A 16,903-nucleotide genomic window follows, 5' to 3' on the forward strand; every position below is an offset into this window, starting at 1 on the left:
GTATCCTACAAACCATACTATTATCAAGGATAACTTTAATAATGCCACTCTTATTTTGAAGGATTACCTTGATGCTAGACTTAATTCAGGTGATCCCACTACTGTAAACATGAGTAGACAGCTCTGCTGAGCTCTCTTGCTCTTTTTTCTATAAAAAAAAAATACTATGAATTACCCTTTTGGTTTCAAAAAAAAAAATACAAAAGCAAAAGCAAAAAAGTCTCACACATTCTCGGGTATCAACCTCGTGTAAAAATGCCGACCACCTTATTCCCAACAACTATACGAATACGTGGCTTCAGTAAGTGTTCAAAATCTCGGGCCAAGGAATTTCTCATGGGCTTTGGTAATAAAATACATGTCCCATGGGAAACGGATAATACGTAGAAGAAAAAAAAATCTGAAAAACTCTGTGTGGGATTTTGGAACTCTCTCCCTCATCTCAACTCCACCTTGAGTTGAAACAGAAGGAAAAGGAAAAAACTGAAATTAAATTCCTCAGAAAATATCTTCAAAAATGGCGAAATCCTTAATATATTCACCGTTTCTGAGTAATTCACTACCTTCTGTTTCTCGTCATCATAGTAGTAACCACCACATATTTCCTTTATCCACTACAACACCTAGTCGCAAATTCAACAGAATCAAATTCAGCTTACAAGAAATTCCCCCAATTCATTCTGTTGATTTTCAGGAAATTTATAATAGAGCTGAAGGATTATTATATACACTTGCTGATGCAGCTGTTGTTGCTGCTGATTCAGCTACAACTAGTGTAGATGCTTCTGGTTCTACTGATGTTGCTGTTCAGAAAAGTGGTGGTTGGTTTGCTTTCATTTCAGATGCTATGGAAGTTGTTCTCAAGGTAATATTATTAAAGGGTGCCCATGGTTTTGCTTAATTTGTGAGTTATATGATTGTCATGTCCTTGTGGGTTAAGGTGATATTGTTAATTGTTGTGAATTTTAGCTGAAAAATGTAATATATTATGTTTGTTTGTGCTATAGCCTATAGTTTGTGTTATCGCCTATTGCTATGCTATGGTGGTTGCAGAGAATTGAGGATAATATAGTGTGAGGTACTGTTTCGAAATGGGTGGAGGAGATTTGTGGAAGTTAATCACAGCTCTATTAACCTCGGGTCTGGGTTGGATACTAGAGAATTGATTTAGGTATCTTTTGAGGAGGAATTAATGTATGTGATAGTTCATTGGGAAGAAATGAGTTGATGGGAACTGGAAATGAGTACACCAAAGATAAATAGGTAACTAATATTGTCGTGGCCTTAGCTTTGCTAGTTTGGGAATCTAAAACATGTCAAAGTAAATAATTTGATGGGATTTCGAGCTGATTTATGCTCTAATGCTACATATGGTTGATGTTCTGTAGTTTATTGTTTTGATTGGCGGTAGGAATTAGAGTGATTACGACTTTTGAACCCAGGTTGTGGGGCTGTCAACACCAGATGAATTTACTACTTAATTAGAGGAGCATCGAGATGCTTCTATATTTTAGCTTTCATGTTTTTCTTCTATTACTATGTTTTTGCCTTTTACATAGTGTCTTTTCTTGTTGCTACCCACTGTGATCAAGGAATTGAGATGAGTTATTGTTTTATTTACAGGTCTTGAAGGATGGACTGACAGCTGTACATGTTCCCTACTCATATGGGTTTGCGATTATCTTGCTCACTGTACTTGTTAAGGCAGTCACTCTTCCATTGACGAAGCAGCAGGTAAGTTTGGCCGTTTTCCCAAGTGATTTAACGAGGAAAATGTAATTATCCTAATGGGCCGTTGTCTACTGTCTTTTAATTTCTAACAAAATATGTGTCCCCAACCTAAAATTTGTTTTGTTGATTTGACATGCAGGTTGAGTCAACATTGGCGATGCAAAATCTTCAGCCCAAGATCAAAGCTATTCAAGCAAGATATGCGGGCAATCAGGTAAAATATATATTTCTCTGGCCAAGTGCATAACCATTAGAATTAAATTCTTTTGTCGCTGAAATAAAGTAGCTCTAGAAATATGTTAGATCATGCATGCCTTTTGATTTTCTTGGGTTTATGCAATCTTTATTTCAGTTAACTTATTCAAATTTTCTGTATCTTTTGAAAAAGAAAAATAATGTAAAGGAGAATGTAAGAACCCAGTTATGTCTTTTATTTTCCTGCCTGGCTTTAATTGGACTGTTCTGAGAAAAGTAGTGGGCGCTGCCGATATTTTATGCCATACCCCAAACTTGCTTCTCTTTTTTTTTTTGATTTTTTACATAAAGATGTGGGAGCACTTGTCATACATTCATCAGAAATTACTTACCATGTGATTCAAAACTGCTCATGTGGACTTCATTTTAGACATGATATTTGAAGCTCTCTGAGTTTTTTCTTTCATCTTGATAATCTGTTTTCAGGAAAGAATACAACTTGAGACATCTCGCCTTTACAAGCAAGCTGGGGTTAATCCACTGGCAGGTTATATTTACTCATCTAGTCGCTTTTTCTGGAATCAATGATAAGCATTTTTATGGTTGGGTCTTTTGGTTTTCCTAATTCACTTACCTCTTACTGTCACTTGCTATCTTCATCCCTGAATACTAGTAATACCTGATCATCATTTTGATAATCTTTGGATTCGTGTTGCTGATAAACAGGGTGTTTCCCAACTTTGGCTACAATACCGGTCTTTATTGGGTTATATCAAGCTCTTTCAAATGTTGCAAATGAGGTAATGAGATAACCATATTGTAGATGGTCTTTGCTGGCAAACAGATTATTATTTTTTTATTATTTTTTTTTCAAAATTATGGGATAAAGAATAAATATTGTTACAAGAAACTAGTTAGAAGCCTAACAAGCTAAGCTCCAACAACGCACTACTACATATATATTGTATAGTAATTTACTAATTTCTAATGCATCAACTTTATCTTCAGGGATTGCTGACTGAAGGATTTTTTTGGATTCCATCTTTGGGGGGCCCTACCAGTATTGCTGCTAGACAAAGTGGATCTGGCATTTCGTGGCTTTTTCCATTTGTGGTAACCAACTTCAGATTTAAGTCATGCATGCTTTTCTTATTTGTTAGCTGATAATTTGGAAAACAAGAAACATTTCCCTAGACATGTTTCAATGATGTGTCATACTCCATTCACGTCCCATTATTTCTTATCCAAAATACGCTTGAAATAAAATTTACACTTTACGTAAAACTGCCACAGACTGATGAGGTAGCACTACTCATATTTATTTCGCTTCATGCAATCTGTATAGATAACAGTACAGAATGTGTTGTGCAGGATGGACATCCACCATTGGGCTGGTCCGATACTGCAGCTTACCTGGTTTTACCCGTCCTCCTAGTCGCTTCTCAGTTTGTTTCTATGGAGATCATGAAGCCTCCACAGGTGGATTATTAACTTCGCTTATTTAGCGCTGTCATCTCTACACTGCTAAGTAATTTACCAGGCTTCCAATATGACTAATGTCTTCCTCTTTCAGTCGGACGATCCCAATATGAAGAACACACAACTTATTTTCAAGTTTCTTCCCCTTATGATTGGTTACTTCTCTTTATCCGTTCCATCAGGGTTGTCAATTTACTGGTAGGTCTCAAATACTATGGCGTTATAATACATAAAATATTGGAATGATATGGTTAGAGATTATCAAGCAGTTCACTATTTCAGTTGGATAAAAGTGTTCATTGAAATGAATTATTCTGCTTTAATTTCACCTCGATCTACCTTCGTTGCATGCATTTTAAGTTATTTGTTGGGTTCCTAGGTTTACGAACAACATCCTCTCCACTGCACAACAAGTGTGGTTACGTAAGTTAGGTGGTGCAAAGCCTGCTGTAAGTGAGAATGCAAGCGGAATCATTAGTGCAGGTCAAGCAAAAAGATCGACATCTCAACCATCACGAGCCGGTGAAAGGTTGGTCTTATGCTTAAAATGAGGAACAATTTTGTATTTCAGCAGTTCACTAATTGCCGGTATGCCAATCATGACAATAGGTTTCGACAGCTGAAAGAAGAAGAGAAGAAAAAAGTGAACAAAGCTCTGCTATCCGAGGACAATCAAGTTCTGGACTCTGTGTCTGATGCTGATGACGTCTCTGACGAAGAGACAGACAGCAAGGTAAATTGCATCCCTCTGTATATTTCTGGATGTGCAAAATACGCTAAGGTCGTCCAGTTTAAAGTGATTTCAGCTTTTGTTTCTGTTAACTGATTTAAGAAAATCATTTATCTCAGGATGCTCTAGAAGAGGCATTAGCTTCTAGTGGCAGTACACAGATTCCCGATTATTCAGGTCCAAAGAAGAGCAAGCGATCAAAGAGGAAGCGTACTGTGTGAACAAGTCATGTATGGTATCTCTTCTTGTAGCTACTGGTGAGTCCTGTATATCTCAACGTATTGTATTTTTAATAGTATAGTGGCCATTCTTATGTGGGCTTATTTGATTGCATTGGGGTTTCCTACAAATTCATTAAATTCAACTGGTACAAGTAACCCAAAAGAAACCTTAATTCAACATGGTACCATTGTAACTTCAGTCATGCCAGAAGATGATAAGCTACATCAAGCCAATCTAATATTATCTCATATGAATCTTTAGAATGCAGACGTTATACAGCAATTATAGATCATGTACGCTGGAACCTGTCAACTAAATGGTTGTAAACTCCGAGTCTCCATAAGTTCTTTCCTCTATTATTAAAAACTCAGAATAAAGTTATGTACCCCATACATCAAGTCAGCAAACCGACTCAAATACATGCAACCTTATTGAACTTACATTGTTACACTACCCCACTCACTTTCACTTGCATGAAGAAATTTCATACCTATTATATCACGGCTTGAACGGTGGGTTCCGGTTCCCTATCGGGCTGGGTCCAGATCGAGCCTTGTGATACTTGCTTACATATGCCTGCATTTTTGTATTCTCCTTTCCACGAAACAGTTGCGAGGAAGAGCTCTGGTGTAAGTTATTTGGATTAAGTAAAATATAAGGTAGATGTAAAGAGTCTAGTATAGAAATATATTCATGAAACTCACCTGAGTATCTAAAAAAACTTTACTTTCTGATTCAAATCGGGGTTCTGCAGGTTTGACCTTGAAATCAACTAATTAGACAGAAGATGAACATATTAGAAGTTTTGAGTCAGAATTTTAATCTTATTTCAACTCAGATGAGTAGTAGCTGCAAAGAGTGAAAGTTAGGTAGCTTGCCTGATTTTGTAGCTTGAGCAAGAAAGGGAGTTGTGAAGTAATAACATGGTGAAACTGCAAGGAGGAGGGTTGCCAGGATAAGGTAGGTTACAGTTTCTCTTCCTTTCATCCTGATAATTTGATTGCTAGAAGTGGTGAGGATGTGTGGGCTTTTCTAATAAAACGCTTTATGTTGGATAATTATCAAATAAGTAGAAAAATCTTTGCAATGTTTGATAAAGGTGCTAGGGAATCTTATGTTGTACAAATTGCAAATTATAAGACTAGGGTCGTGGGTTGACTTCTTCACCATCATGATAACCATGTTAAAGTTATCATCTCCTTCATGATTCTCTGATGAGTACCCACCTACGCGGTATTCATGATAAGTCTGCTGCAACGGCTATGAGAGAAATAAGAAGTGTAGGTAATAGAAATTTTGCTCATTGGCGTTAGAAATCCAGAGACCGAACATGAAAGAGAAACCTTCTGAGAATAACTACACTTTCTAGTACTGCTGCAAATTTTAATGTATTCAATTCCACCTTACTTCAAGAAGGTACTCTCCCAGAAGGTCATTGGGCAAGGAAGACTGGTGTTACATTATCATTCTATGCTTTAGTAGCTTATGATTCTTGTTCGCTACTACCTCCGTTTCTGGAAAAGAGATACTTTCACTTTTTCAATTTGGGCTACTTTTCCAGAAACGGAGGGAGGGAGGGAGTATTACTTTGCACAAGCTTTAGAATTGTCTGTTAATGCAGTAGGGTTTTAATCATGGATAGCTTATGCTGTTGTTTGTTACAGCTATATGGTTCATGAGCTTTATGGTCGTCAGGATCCGGCTCCCCGTGGAAGTTAGACAATATTTATGAAAGACATTTTAAATCATGAAATCCTCATATTTTCCTCGTCGCAATTATGATCTTCCGTCTGCTCGGTGTACTAATCGATACTCTATCTACAGTATTATGTATATCTAGTCTAAGCAAAAGATGGTTCACAAATATCATCTAGGCCTTGAGTTTCACTATTCTTCTATTCACTTGTGACTCGTTGAAATTGATAATGGTGGATGTTAAGTTGTTAATACCACTCATAAAGAAATCCTTACCGACGGTATTATGATGATTGCAAATGCCAGCTTGGTTGACCTAATAAAGTTAAAGCCAAATAATGTAAGGTATAAAAGTGCAATTATAACGTCTGTGGTTAGGAGATTAGACACTGATTTGACTTTCGGGGTTTCTAGATACTAAAACAGTTCTTCTTTTTTTACGGTATACGTGGAAGGAAAATGGTACCCTCCTCTGGCACCAAAAACTCACCTAAGAGCATCCACAGTGGGCGAGTATAACCAAAAATTTGGGATGAGATCGTAACACAGTGGGACGGAGTAAAGATCAAATCCCAACCAAAGATCAAATTCCAGACCAAATATGGTCGCGACCAAATCCCAAATTCTAATATAGTCGGACGTAAATTTAAAGTACGTTTGTTGCTGGGCGTAAATTTAAAGTACGCTTGTTAACGGGCGGAGATTTAAATTACGCCCGATGAAAATTCAAATTAAATAAAAAAGAAAAAGAATGAGGCGGACTTTTAAAGTCCGCCTAATGAAAGTTACGAAAAAATGGGGCGGACTTTTAAAGTCCGCCTGATGAAAGTTACAAAAAATATAAATGGGGCGGACTTTTAAGGTCCGCCTGATGAAAGTGTAAAATGGGGCGCAGCCATAACAGTCCGCCTGACGAAATTTTAATCATGTACCGTTGCGTCACAACACGGACTAAACCCAAAATTTGGTCTTTTTTTTGATCTTTGATCTTTGGTTTTGATCGCACCACTGCAGTTGCTCTAAGGGCCTCACCTCTATATATAACGTATTAATGACAAGTTTTTGATGCTTGAAAACCCATCATAAGTTTCACTAGTTGGTCTAGAATGAATTTGCTAATTGCTTTTAAAAGTTTCATGATTGTCATCATCAAATCTGAACACTGCAGCGCCCAAACGTTTGTTTGATGCTGTTTAGCGGCAACAAAAAGTTCTACAAATAAAGCGGCTGCTGTTGTTTTCTGAAATCAGCTTAGTCAAGTCTTGTCAGTGGCCTCTATCTATTAGATCCGAACCCTAGTTAGCAATTCGGGATTCGGCAAACGTACGGAACGGCAAACGTACGAGTATTATACGGTTTTGTAAAATCCAGATTCGGTCCAAAATTCGGTCAACGGGACGTGATTCGTCATTAATTCGGAACGGCAGACGTACGTGTATAATTCGATTTATAAATGTGAATTCGGCTCTGAAAATTCGGTATCTATATATAACAAATAATTTGTATTTATAAGGTCATAGACCAATTTTTATGCATATGTGTGAGTTATTTAAGGAAAAAATAAACTCAATATGATGATATTAATAATATATACAACATTAGTTATCCAAAAGGACGTCGTATGGTGGTTTAGATGCTTCGTTAGTGAGTTTGAGATCTCTCTCACCTTCACCTTCAAATCTCTTCAGTCGTTTATGTTTCATAAAAATTACAACACGTCTAATATTCGGTCGTGTATGTTCGGGAGGCAGTAAAGCCCAAAACGTGGAGTCTTTGAAAAATAAAAGCTAAAAAATTTATGGAGAATTAAGCGGACGTATCATTCGGGATACGTAAAATTCGTGAACGATTCGCGAATAATCCGGGAATGCCACATAATACGCGACTTGGGTTCGGAGTTGCAAACGTACGCGAATAAGACGGTAAAATTCGTGATACGGAAAAATTCGCGAATCATTCGCGAACTTACTAACTAGGATCCGAACTAGCAGTTTAATTGGAACAACAAACTGCCATCTAAACTGCTGTTTGACACCTCAGCCTACCATTTTTTTTATACGCGAAAGCCGGACCGAGGTCCCTATCCGAATCCAGCCAGTTGGGATGGCCCCACTACCAGATCCAACACCGCAAATCCATCATACAACTAATTTATTACAAATCTTAGCGGGATTAAATCCCTGACTTTCTTCCTAATTGGAATTGATGGGATACTATTGAGCTATGTTCTTGGACCCGGCCTCAGCCTACCATTTGCATGTTAAAACGTTAGCAAAATTGAGGAGTTCACCCTAGTTATGTTCCCAAAATGAATAAGAGCTTTATAAGTTATAAAGGATTAAAGGAAACTTTGGAAACAACCAACTTATTATCTAATCATACTTCTTCAATATCTTCACAATTCGATCACTGAAACGAACAATTACTATACCTCATATTAGGTTTGCATAAATAAAACTAAATAAAAAGAAAATAAGAAATCTTTTGATTGGTTAAATTTTCGCTGCTATGAATACAGATTGGATATGGCCTTACCGGGTTATCCATCAAAAAAGAAAAAGGAAAAAATACGGTTTACTCCAAAATCGCGTCAAAAAACACGGATTAGTCCTTCCTGAGTTAACTAGGTATACATTAGTCCAAAAATTATTTAAAATAAGGAAAATACGCAAATAATATTCCTGATTTACAGTTAGTCTAAATATTTACTATTTAGTCCACAGTGACTCATGATGGTGTCAGTAACTTTAAATAATATAAAATTAATTAAAAAACTATTTATCTTTTGAACCGTTCATTCAAAATTCATGAACTTTATATATTGGGAAAGAACTTTTCGATATCTACAAAAAGAGTACACATATGACTATACAATTTTCAGTTTTAAATTTTTTTAATTTACACTGGTGTTCCATTTTGTACACATCTGCAAAAATCCAGCATCCTTGGTAGCCAACAACCACTCTAGTCTACATAGACTCACAAAACTATCAACCACGCGAAGCTCTAGTTGATTAATACCCGGATTTACAGAGGTTGGTTTAGCAATTAACCTGCATTAAGGACAAAACGATAAAACATAAGAATTCACAGCTTGAAAAAGAAGTGATTAACTTTACACATAAAACATGTCGTATATCAATGAGACATGACAATGGTGTAAAATTAGTACACATCTACCAAAACCTAGAAAATCTAACATTTATACTTACAAGACGTGCAATATATTCAGGAGACGGACAATGGTGTACAAACTATGTACACATATATAAAATCCAGAAAATCCAACATACATACCCACAAAACAGACCATTCATGAGAAGAGACAAGGTCACCAGTTTGTACACACATATAACTTGAATTGTCTATAAAAACACCAATAAAGCTACCCATATTATTAAACATAACATAGATACTCAAATAGATTTGAACAATCAACCTCCACAAACTTTGTGATAGGCTAGGGAACTCTACCCTTTTGAGCTTATGAGTCCCTATATTTAATACATATAAAACTAAATTATATATAAAGTGTATGAAGAATGACATATCATCAACCCGAATATCATCCACATCACTACTAAGGTCAATTATACTCTAAATAAGGTTTAGAGTTCTAACCGCGTAGATTTTTCTTGCGAAGCTCACTTGAATGTCTCAACTGAATTCTCTAATAGAAATCAAACAATGAAGATACTGAACTGAAAGAAAAAGAAACTTACACTACTAATATCCACCATTTATAAATAGATTAATCAAAGGGTAATCATCTCTGTTTCGTATCCATTTTCAACAGTCTTCATTAACTACGACCAAGTGTTTCATGCATCTGTGACAAAAAAAAGATTGATGTCAATGGTGTATCAAGGCTTAATATTGTGTACAACTATGTACACATTAAGAATCAACAGGTGTACAACTATGTACGCATTAATAATCAGGATGTGTACACCTATTTTCACTTTAATTAACAATTCACATATGTGCAATTTTGTACACCCAATACATATGTACAACTATGATCACACCTGAAAGTTTTTATATTGGAAAAATATAACACAAATGGGACGGCTAGTAGTAAATAATAAAATACTTTTCCTTACTGCAGACACACACATCATTTTAATTAAACTAAACCATGATTAGATGGATCCCATAACCTTTGACAAGGTAATAAAATTTCGTTACAAAGAAGATATATTATTACTAGAACTAGCGAATTTTATTCATATTGTATTGCAGATGCCAAACTCTCTTGATTAGTAGAGCCTGATTGTATTCTTTGCTCTTCCTGATAACTAGACCTCCCTCTTTGAGAGTTCTTGTGAGCTTATCCCATCCAATTGGGTGCATTTTCTTTGTTTGGTTGTCATGGACCCAGAAGAAGTTTCTTACAATTCGATCCATTTTTTTGTGCACGTGCGCCGGGAGTAGCTGTGTTTGCATCATATGGTTTGTTGTTGGTGTGATAGAAGTGTTGATGAGTACAACTCTCCCTGCTTGATTTACACATTTTGAAATCCAAACCTTGAGCTTTCCTCTGGATTCGGTTTAGTAGCTCCACATGAATATGTGCTGAGTTCCTACCCCGCTTGAAAGCTATGCCCAAATATTGCGGGTCTGCAGTAGCACTGATCTGGAAAGTATTTTCAAGTTCTGAAACTTTATGTTGCCAAAGCTTTGGGTGATGTATGAGAGTAGATTTGGCTTTGTTAATTTCTTGACCTGCCGATGCTGAATACTTCTGGATAATGTGAAGTAAAGTGATACAGGTATCTGGTTTAGCTTTGCAAGTGATTAACAAACCATCTGCATACATCAAGTGAAGGATTGCCGGGCCTCTTTTTGATATTTTTCGTCCCTCCAATTTGCCTTGCATTTCTAATTTCCCGAGATTAGTGGATAGGATCTCTGCACAGATGAAGAAAATATATGGTGAGAGCGGATCACCTTGCCTCAAGCCTCTTGTAGGTTTGATATTGCCTGTCGTTGTGCCATTGATGTCGATCACAGTAGTTATGCATGTCATGATGTACCTTATAAACTGTTCCGGGAATCCTAGTTTCACTAGGGCAACTTCAGAGAACCCCCAGTCCAAACTGTCATAAATTTTTTTTAATATCCAATTTGAGCGCAATTTTTGGGTGAATGGTGGGTGCGGCAGTTCTAATATGGTGAAAATGTTCTGCCGCAATTGAGATATTATCATGCATGGCTCTATTGGGTATGAAAGCACTTTGAAATGGGCTGATGATGAACTGTAGGATGGGCCGTAATCGATTCACCAAGATTTTTGCAATGACTTTGTAAGCTACATTGCAAAGCCCAATAGGACGAAAATGGGATGGTTGGGTTGGGTTGGTGATTTTTGGGATGAGTTTAATGTGAGTATGATTGAGAGGGTATTGAAGGTGGTTGTGATTGAAGAAGTGTCTGACCATTTCCCATAGAGCTACACCAGTTGTGGTGTATAGTTCCTTGTATAATTTACCTGTGAATCCGTCTGGGCCTGGTGCTTGGTTCGATCCTATTGAATGGAGATCAATTTCAAATTCCTCATGTGTTACCTCCCTTGTCAATCTTTCACATTGGTTAGCCGTCAGTCTTGGCTGGAACCCCTCAAATAGTGTCTCATCAATTATGGTTCTAGGAGCCCTGTACTGATTATCAAAAAAATCCACAATCACATTTTTTTAGCTCATGAGCATTTTGAGTCCATGTACCTTGAGAATTCAATAGATGATGAATGTGGTTGATCCTCCTGCGGATAGAAACTTGGGTGTGGAAGTAGGTAGTATTCAGGTCTCCTTGTTGCAACCATTGCACTCTTGATCTTTGCTTCCGGTAGGCTTCTTGACAGTGTGCTAGTACCATGTGTGTGTTCTCGCTTCTCGCTCTTTCTGTAGCCATTCAATTAATGGTTGCCCAATGGCGTTGCACACGTATGCTAAGCATGATGTACTGAATCTTCTGCTGCTTTGATTAGGGATGGTAGATGTCCAAATGTGTCTTTTACCGAACTCTGTAGACTTTTAGCTGTAGCCTGTAATTTGTGAAGCAGATTGATAGGAGGGTTTGGGTGTTGAACTTGGTCCCAAGCAGTTGCCACCATGTTTTTGAAGTGCGGGTGTAGAAACCAGAGGTGATCTATTCTGAAAGAGTGCTTTCTGTTTATGGTCATTGATTCTGTGAGCAGCAGTAGAGGCGCATGATCCGAGGAAATGCGAGGTAAATGTCTCACTATGGAAGTGGGGTGGTTATGGAGCCACATTTGGTTACATATCCCACGGTCTATCCTTTAAGTTATAAAGTCTTCTCCCATCTGTGTATTAGACCATGTGAATGGATCACCTTGGTAGCCGAGGTCGATAATCCCATTTGAGTTGATCATGTTGACAAAGTGCCAAGTTTGGGTTGATGTGACTAGGTTACCCCCTTTCTTATCTTCTTGGCATGTGATTTCATTAAAATCTCCCAGTAAAATCCATAATAGGTTATGGTTTGGGAAGCTGGTTGAGAAATTGGTCCAAAAATATTTTCTTGCCGGCCGATGGGGTGGTGCGTATATACCAGTGAACAACCAAGGTTGGTTAGAAAAATCAGACTCAATATACGCATGGATGAGATTTTGATTAGCTACTAATACTTGGACTTTCAGGTGGACCTTCCACATTAGGCAGAGTCCACCTTGCCGACCATTACAAGGAATAACATAACAAGCATGAAATCCAACAGAAGTACACAGTCTCTCCATAGAAGAGCTAGAAGCTAGAGTTTCAGTAAAAAACATTAAGGAAGACTGAAAAGTACGCGAATACTCACGCACTTTTTGAACTGTCAAGGTATTGTTGATTCCTTGACAGTTCCAAGCTAAGGCATTCATGATGATTGCGAGTGTTGGTCGGAACCAACAACTCACTTGACTTTACCATTGCTATCTTCAGCCGCATCAATCTCGTTTTCCACAGAAAGCTGCCAAGATGGTTTGGTTTGGTTGGGGTTATGGTCATGGGTTGAAGGTGATGGTTTATAAGATCGAATGGTGTTATCAGGGTGGAGGTATCTAGTAGATCTGGGTTTGCGGGTTCTAGGTGTTGGTATTCAAACTGAGAAACTGGTCTTGAAGGTTGGGGTGCCAAAGAGGAAAGAGAGACAAATTTCCTAATTTTTGGAGGTGGTGGAGATGCTGCGAAGTCAAGGGTTGGAGGAATGTTGAGGTGGTGGGGAGTGCTTTTTCTTGGTGTTTTCTCTTTTCTTTTGTAGGTTTGGAGAGGGAGGGCGGGTGCAGATGAGGGTACCAATGTGGTAGAGGTAGGGGATAGGAAATGGTTGTGTGTGACTTTGACATGGGGCTCTCCATCTTTAATTGTCACCATTATGTTAACATGTGCATCCTTGTCCTACAGGAATGATTCAAGTAATGTGACATATTGTGCATTGAAAAAATGATATAGAGGGTTGGGCCTGGACGATGTAGCCGAGTAGTAACTTTGTGGCAGTGGGTTGCTTGGCATGTCATTTAGTTGAGTTGGTGGTTGCTGTGTCGGCTTAGCTGGGGTGCCAGGTTTGGTTGAAGTTTTCTTGGATGGAAATAACCTCGAGCGTCCTGCATCTGGTATTACAACTGCAGTAATTGGCACACCGAAATGGATGGGTCCACCAAACTGGGACCGGATTTGGAATTTGTCTCTTGTTCCTTCATTCCCGCTGACGTGTTGTTCTTTACCTGAGCTGACATTATTTGGAACTTATTGAGTATCATTGCTTTCTTTAGGTGCATGTACTGACTGTGCCGCCAAATTAGAAGCTGCAATTGCAGGTTCCTTTTGCAACCTGTTTTGTGGTGTTGGGGACCACATTAAACCGATGTTAGACATGATTTCTGTTAGATCATTGCTCTGTTGAACTCGCATGGTTGCTATCTCAAGAATGTTTGTCAATGTTAGTGATCAAAACTATAAATCTTGATTTCTAGTCTATTATAGCTAATTCTCGGACTAGGATAGAAAGTGTAGTTGAGCACAAGGACTTCATGGCGATTCATCATACAAGAAGAAGAACTACTCAAGAAACCGGTGGAACTTCTCGACAAAAAGGTATGTGAAGACTTGAACTTATCTGTCACTCAAAAGTCTATCTACTTTATCTCATACTCTTTGAGACAAGAAGTCGTATGCTATATATATAGACTTGGATTATACACATTTGGTATTTCGAGCCGAGTATACCTCGCCTATCTATATCTCGAAATATGTGTTGGTAAGCTTTCGCTTCAACCAAGTTCATCTTTACCTAGTGATGAAAGTCATGTTATGTTTCAATCACTTTGAAAATGGCTTTAACGAGAAATGGTTTGTGAATAACAACTATATAACGTCCTCTAAGAATGTTTCAATGATTGAAATGAGAGTTTAGATTACATAACCAATGGTGGACATAAACATTGTTGTGGAAAAACATTTATGTATAAGTCTTATTCCTTGAACCAAAGTTTGCGAACTTTGTTGATCAAGAGAAACCGGAAGAATGGCTTGTTTCCAAGTCCGCGAACTCAGTCCGCGAAATGCCGAACTTCTCATCCCGAGAAATTCTGCTGGAGTTGACAAACTAGACTAGTCCGTGAAGCGGCGGAAGGTCTTTGCCGAGATTTTCTACTGGAGTTTGTAAACTCTACCGGTTGCTTAAGTCCGCGAACCTAGTCTGTGAACTTAAAGAAGGTTATATATATCTGAAGATGATTTTTGAACTTAAACTTAAAAATACCAAGGAATGCAGTTTGCAAAACGTGGCTATAAAAGTTCATCAACTGATTCAAGTGAATAAAATCATCTTTGCTTCAATTATGTCTTGTGTAGTACATGAGATTTCCTTGCAATTGAACAACTCTCTAACTAGTTCATTTGAAGTCATTTGAACTAGTTATGGTGAGGAAGAACATGGTTGATATGAAATTCTCATATGGATAACCTTTTGGTTAACTATTATTGTACCAACAAGTGCATACGTTTGGGTACAGTTAACAAACCTAGAAGTATGCATTGTCAAGTGTGTGTAAAAAGCTAAGTTTTCGATCTAACGGTTGAGAAATATTAGCTTGAATCTAAATCAGGTTTTCATCTAACGGTGGATATTGTTTGCTTTGTGAACAAGGCAAAATCCTGATTTGAAAGACTACATAAAGGAGACATCTAGTATTGTGAAAAACTAATCCCCACACCTTACGTGTGATACTAGTTTGCATACTAGAGTCGATTCTCCTTTAGACTCTGGTTTTCTTTTCTCAAACCGTGTTAACGACTTAAAGACTTCATTGGGATTGTGAAGCCAGACCGATACTACTTTTATCGTAGTTGTGTGATCTAATCTTGAATCTTCTATCGTACGAGTACAATCAGATTGATTGGCTTGAGATTGATATCTCCGATAGGCAAGATATAAAAAGTAATCAAAAACGTCTTCCTCTCATCGTTTGTGATTCCGCAACATCTTGTTTCGCTACCATACGATTAAGATTGTTGTGAGATGATTGATTAATCTAGGTTGTTCTTCGGGAATATAAGACCGGATTATCAATTGGTTCCTGTTCACCTTGATTATTATCAAAAGAAGGAAAAAACCTTTAGGGTTTATCTGTGGGAGACATATTGATCCTTTGATAGACTTGTCTGTGTGAGATAGATTTGCTTATTATCAAAGCCTGCGATTTTGGATCGTAGCAACTGTTAGTTGTGGGTGAGATCAGCTAAGGGAATCAAGTGTGCAGTATCCTGATGGGATCATAGGCGTAGGAGCATAACTGTACCTTGGATCAATGGGAGATTAATTGAGGTTAAACTACAGTTCAGTCTGAAGTTAGCTTAGAGTAGGATATTATATGTAGCGGATTAATACAGTGTGTGTTCAATCTGGATTAGGTCGCGGGGTTTTTCTGCATTTGCGGTTTCCTCGTTAACAAAAATTTTGGTGTCTGTGTTATTTCAATTTCCGCATTATATTGTTTTATCTTTATAATTGAAATAATACAAGTTGTGCTCTAGATCATCAATTAGAGTAATCCAACCTTTGGTTGTTGATTGTCATTGATTGATCCTTGGATATTGGTCTTTGGTACCATCCAAGTTATTCCTTGTGTTTGATTAAAGACTCTCTGATTTCTATTAGCTCGAGTAAATCAAAACAAGAGAGAGATATTAACTCCTCGATATACTTTAGTCTTGATTGAATCTGACTGTCTAGTTGATTCTCTAGCAAAGTATATTGGATTTAGTCCATACATATTGCTAAGCGAAATATTGGGTGGTGTTGTTAGACCCCTGCTTTTCAATTGGTATCAGAACAGGCAAACACGGTTAAGACCTCAAAAGTCTGTGTTTGTAGCAATCTGAGTCTGAGGACAGAATCTCTTACGCATACCAAAATTCCTCCTAAAGCTTTCAACTATGTCAATTGTCTCGGGAATACCTCAAAGGATTGTTACTTAGTTGATTCTTCCGAATCCCGAGGTAGGAAGATTGTCTCATCTTGTGTTGATCACTCTTCCTCCAATGAGACATTGGACACAATGGCGAAAGCTGAAATGGAGCTCACCAGAATCGTAAAAAATTCTACTGAGTTTGTTGATCTTCATAATTATGATCAACTCATCGATGAATTTGAAAAGTCTATTGATCGAGAACGTGTACTCTATAACATTATTGAGTCATTATCTAAGGATATTGAGAAACTCCTTCAAGAGAATAATCTACAGCGTGAAAAGATTTGTGATCTTGAAAAGATTATTAAAGAAAGCTCAATTAGAGAAAAACGTTTGATCAAGATGCATTCATCTGAACTTGACGTACTTCGTGTTGA

General features: G+C 37.6%; 2 protein-coding genes across 6 annotated transcripts; one reads left to right on the forward strand and one right to left on the reverse strand.

The window, feature by feature from the left end:
* Nucleotides 1–373: 373 nt before the first annotated feature.
* On the forward strand, nucleotides 374–6,313 carry LOC113321182 (inner membrane protein PPF-1, chloroplastic-like). Of its 5 annotated transcripts, XR_003346533.1 has the most exons (13): nucleotides 374–865; nucleotides 1,624–1,734; nucleotides 1,871–1,945; nucleotides 2,413–2,473; nucleotides 2,653–2,726; nucleotides 2,935–3,039; nucleotides 3,298–3,405; nucleotides 3,500–3,603; nucleotides 3,785–3,934; nucleotides 4,015–4,138; nucleotides 4,255–4,392; nucleotides 5,112–5,317; nucleotides 6,022–6,244. XR_003346533.1 is itself a non-coding variant. In XM_026569063.1 (12 exons), the coding sequence occupies exons 1-11, from the start codon at nucleotides 518–520 to the stop codon at nucleotides 4,354–4,356; spliced, it is 1,362 nt and encodes a 453-aa protein (XP_026424848.1). In that variant the 5' UTR covers nucleotides 374–517; the 3' UTR covers nucleotides 4,357–4,392; nucleotides 6,022–6,313. The 5 variants fall into 5 exon arrangements, 4 of the variants coding, with proteins under 4 accessions (XP_026424848.1, XP_026424847.1, XP_026424849.1 ...); XM_026569063.1 differs by lacking the exon at nucleotides 5,112–5,317 and having other exon boundaries at nucleotides 6,022–6,313; XM_026569062.1 differs by lacking the exon at nucleotides 6,022–6,244 and having other exon boundaries at nucleotides 5,112–5,455.
* LOC113321183 lies at nucleotides 4,692–5,374 on the reverse strand. Its single transcript, XM_026569065.1, has 3 exons — nucleotides 5,236–5,374; nucleotides 5,062–5,129; nucleotides 4,692–4,981 (listed from the first exon to the last, which is right to left on the reverse strand). The coding sequence occupies exons 1-3, from the start codon at nucleotides 5,342–5,344 to the stop codon at nucleotides 4,856–4,858; spliced, it is 303 nt and encodes a 100-aa protein (XP_026424850.1). The 5' UTR covers nucleotides 5,345–5,374; the 3' UTR covers nucleotides 4,692–4,855.
* Nucleotides 6,314–16,903: the final 10,590 nt, after the last annotated feature.

Source organism: Papaver somniferum, chromosome 11, assembly GCF_003573695.1.
Source record: "Papaver somniferum cultivar HN1 chromosome 11, ASM357369v1, whole genome shotgun sequence".
Lineage (NCBI taxonomy): Eukaryota > Viridiplantae > Streptophyta > Magnoliopsida > Ranunculales > Papaveraceae > Papaver > Papaver somniferum.

Excerpts from the sequence above, each read along its gene's own strand:
- LOC113321182 (XM_026569063.1), top strand. The coding sequence starts at position 518 with ATGGCGAAATCCTTAATATATTCACCGTTTCTGAGTAATTCACTACCT. Across the intron at positions 2,727-2,934 it reads TTTCAAATGTTGCAAATGAG|GGATTGCTGACTGAAGGATT; the intron begins GTAATGAGATAA and ends CTTTATCTTCAG. Across the intron at positions 3,935-4,014 it reads CCATCACGAGCCGGTGAAAG|GTTTCGACAGCTGAAAGAAG; the intron begins GTTGGTCTTATG and ends TCATGACAATAG.
- LOC113321183 (XM_026569065.1), bottom strand. The coding sequence starts at position 5,344 with ATGAAAGGAAGAGAAACTGTAACCTACCTTATCCTGGCAACCCTCCTC. Across the intron at positions 5,130-5,235 it reads TGCTCAAGCTACAAAATCAG|TTGATTTCAAGGTCAAACCT; the intron begins GCAAGCTACCTA and ends CTGTCTAATTAG. Across the intron at positions 4,982-5,061 it reads AAGTTTTTTTAGATACTCAG|AGCTCTTCCTCGCAACTGTT; the intron begins GTGAGTTTCATG and ends AACTTACACCAG.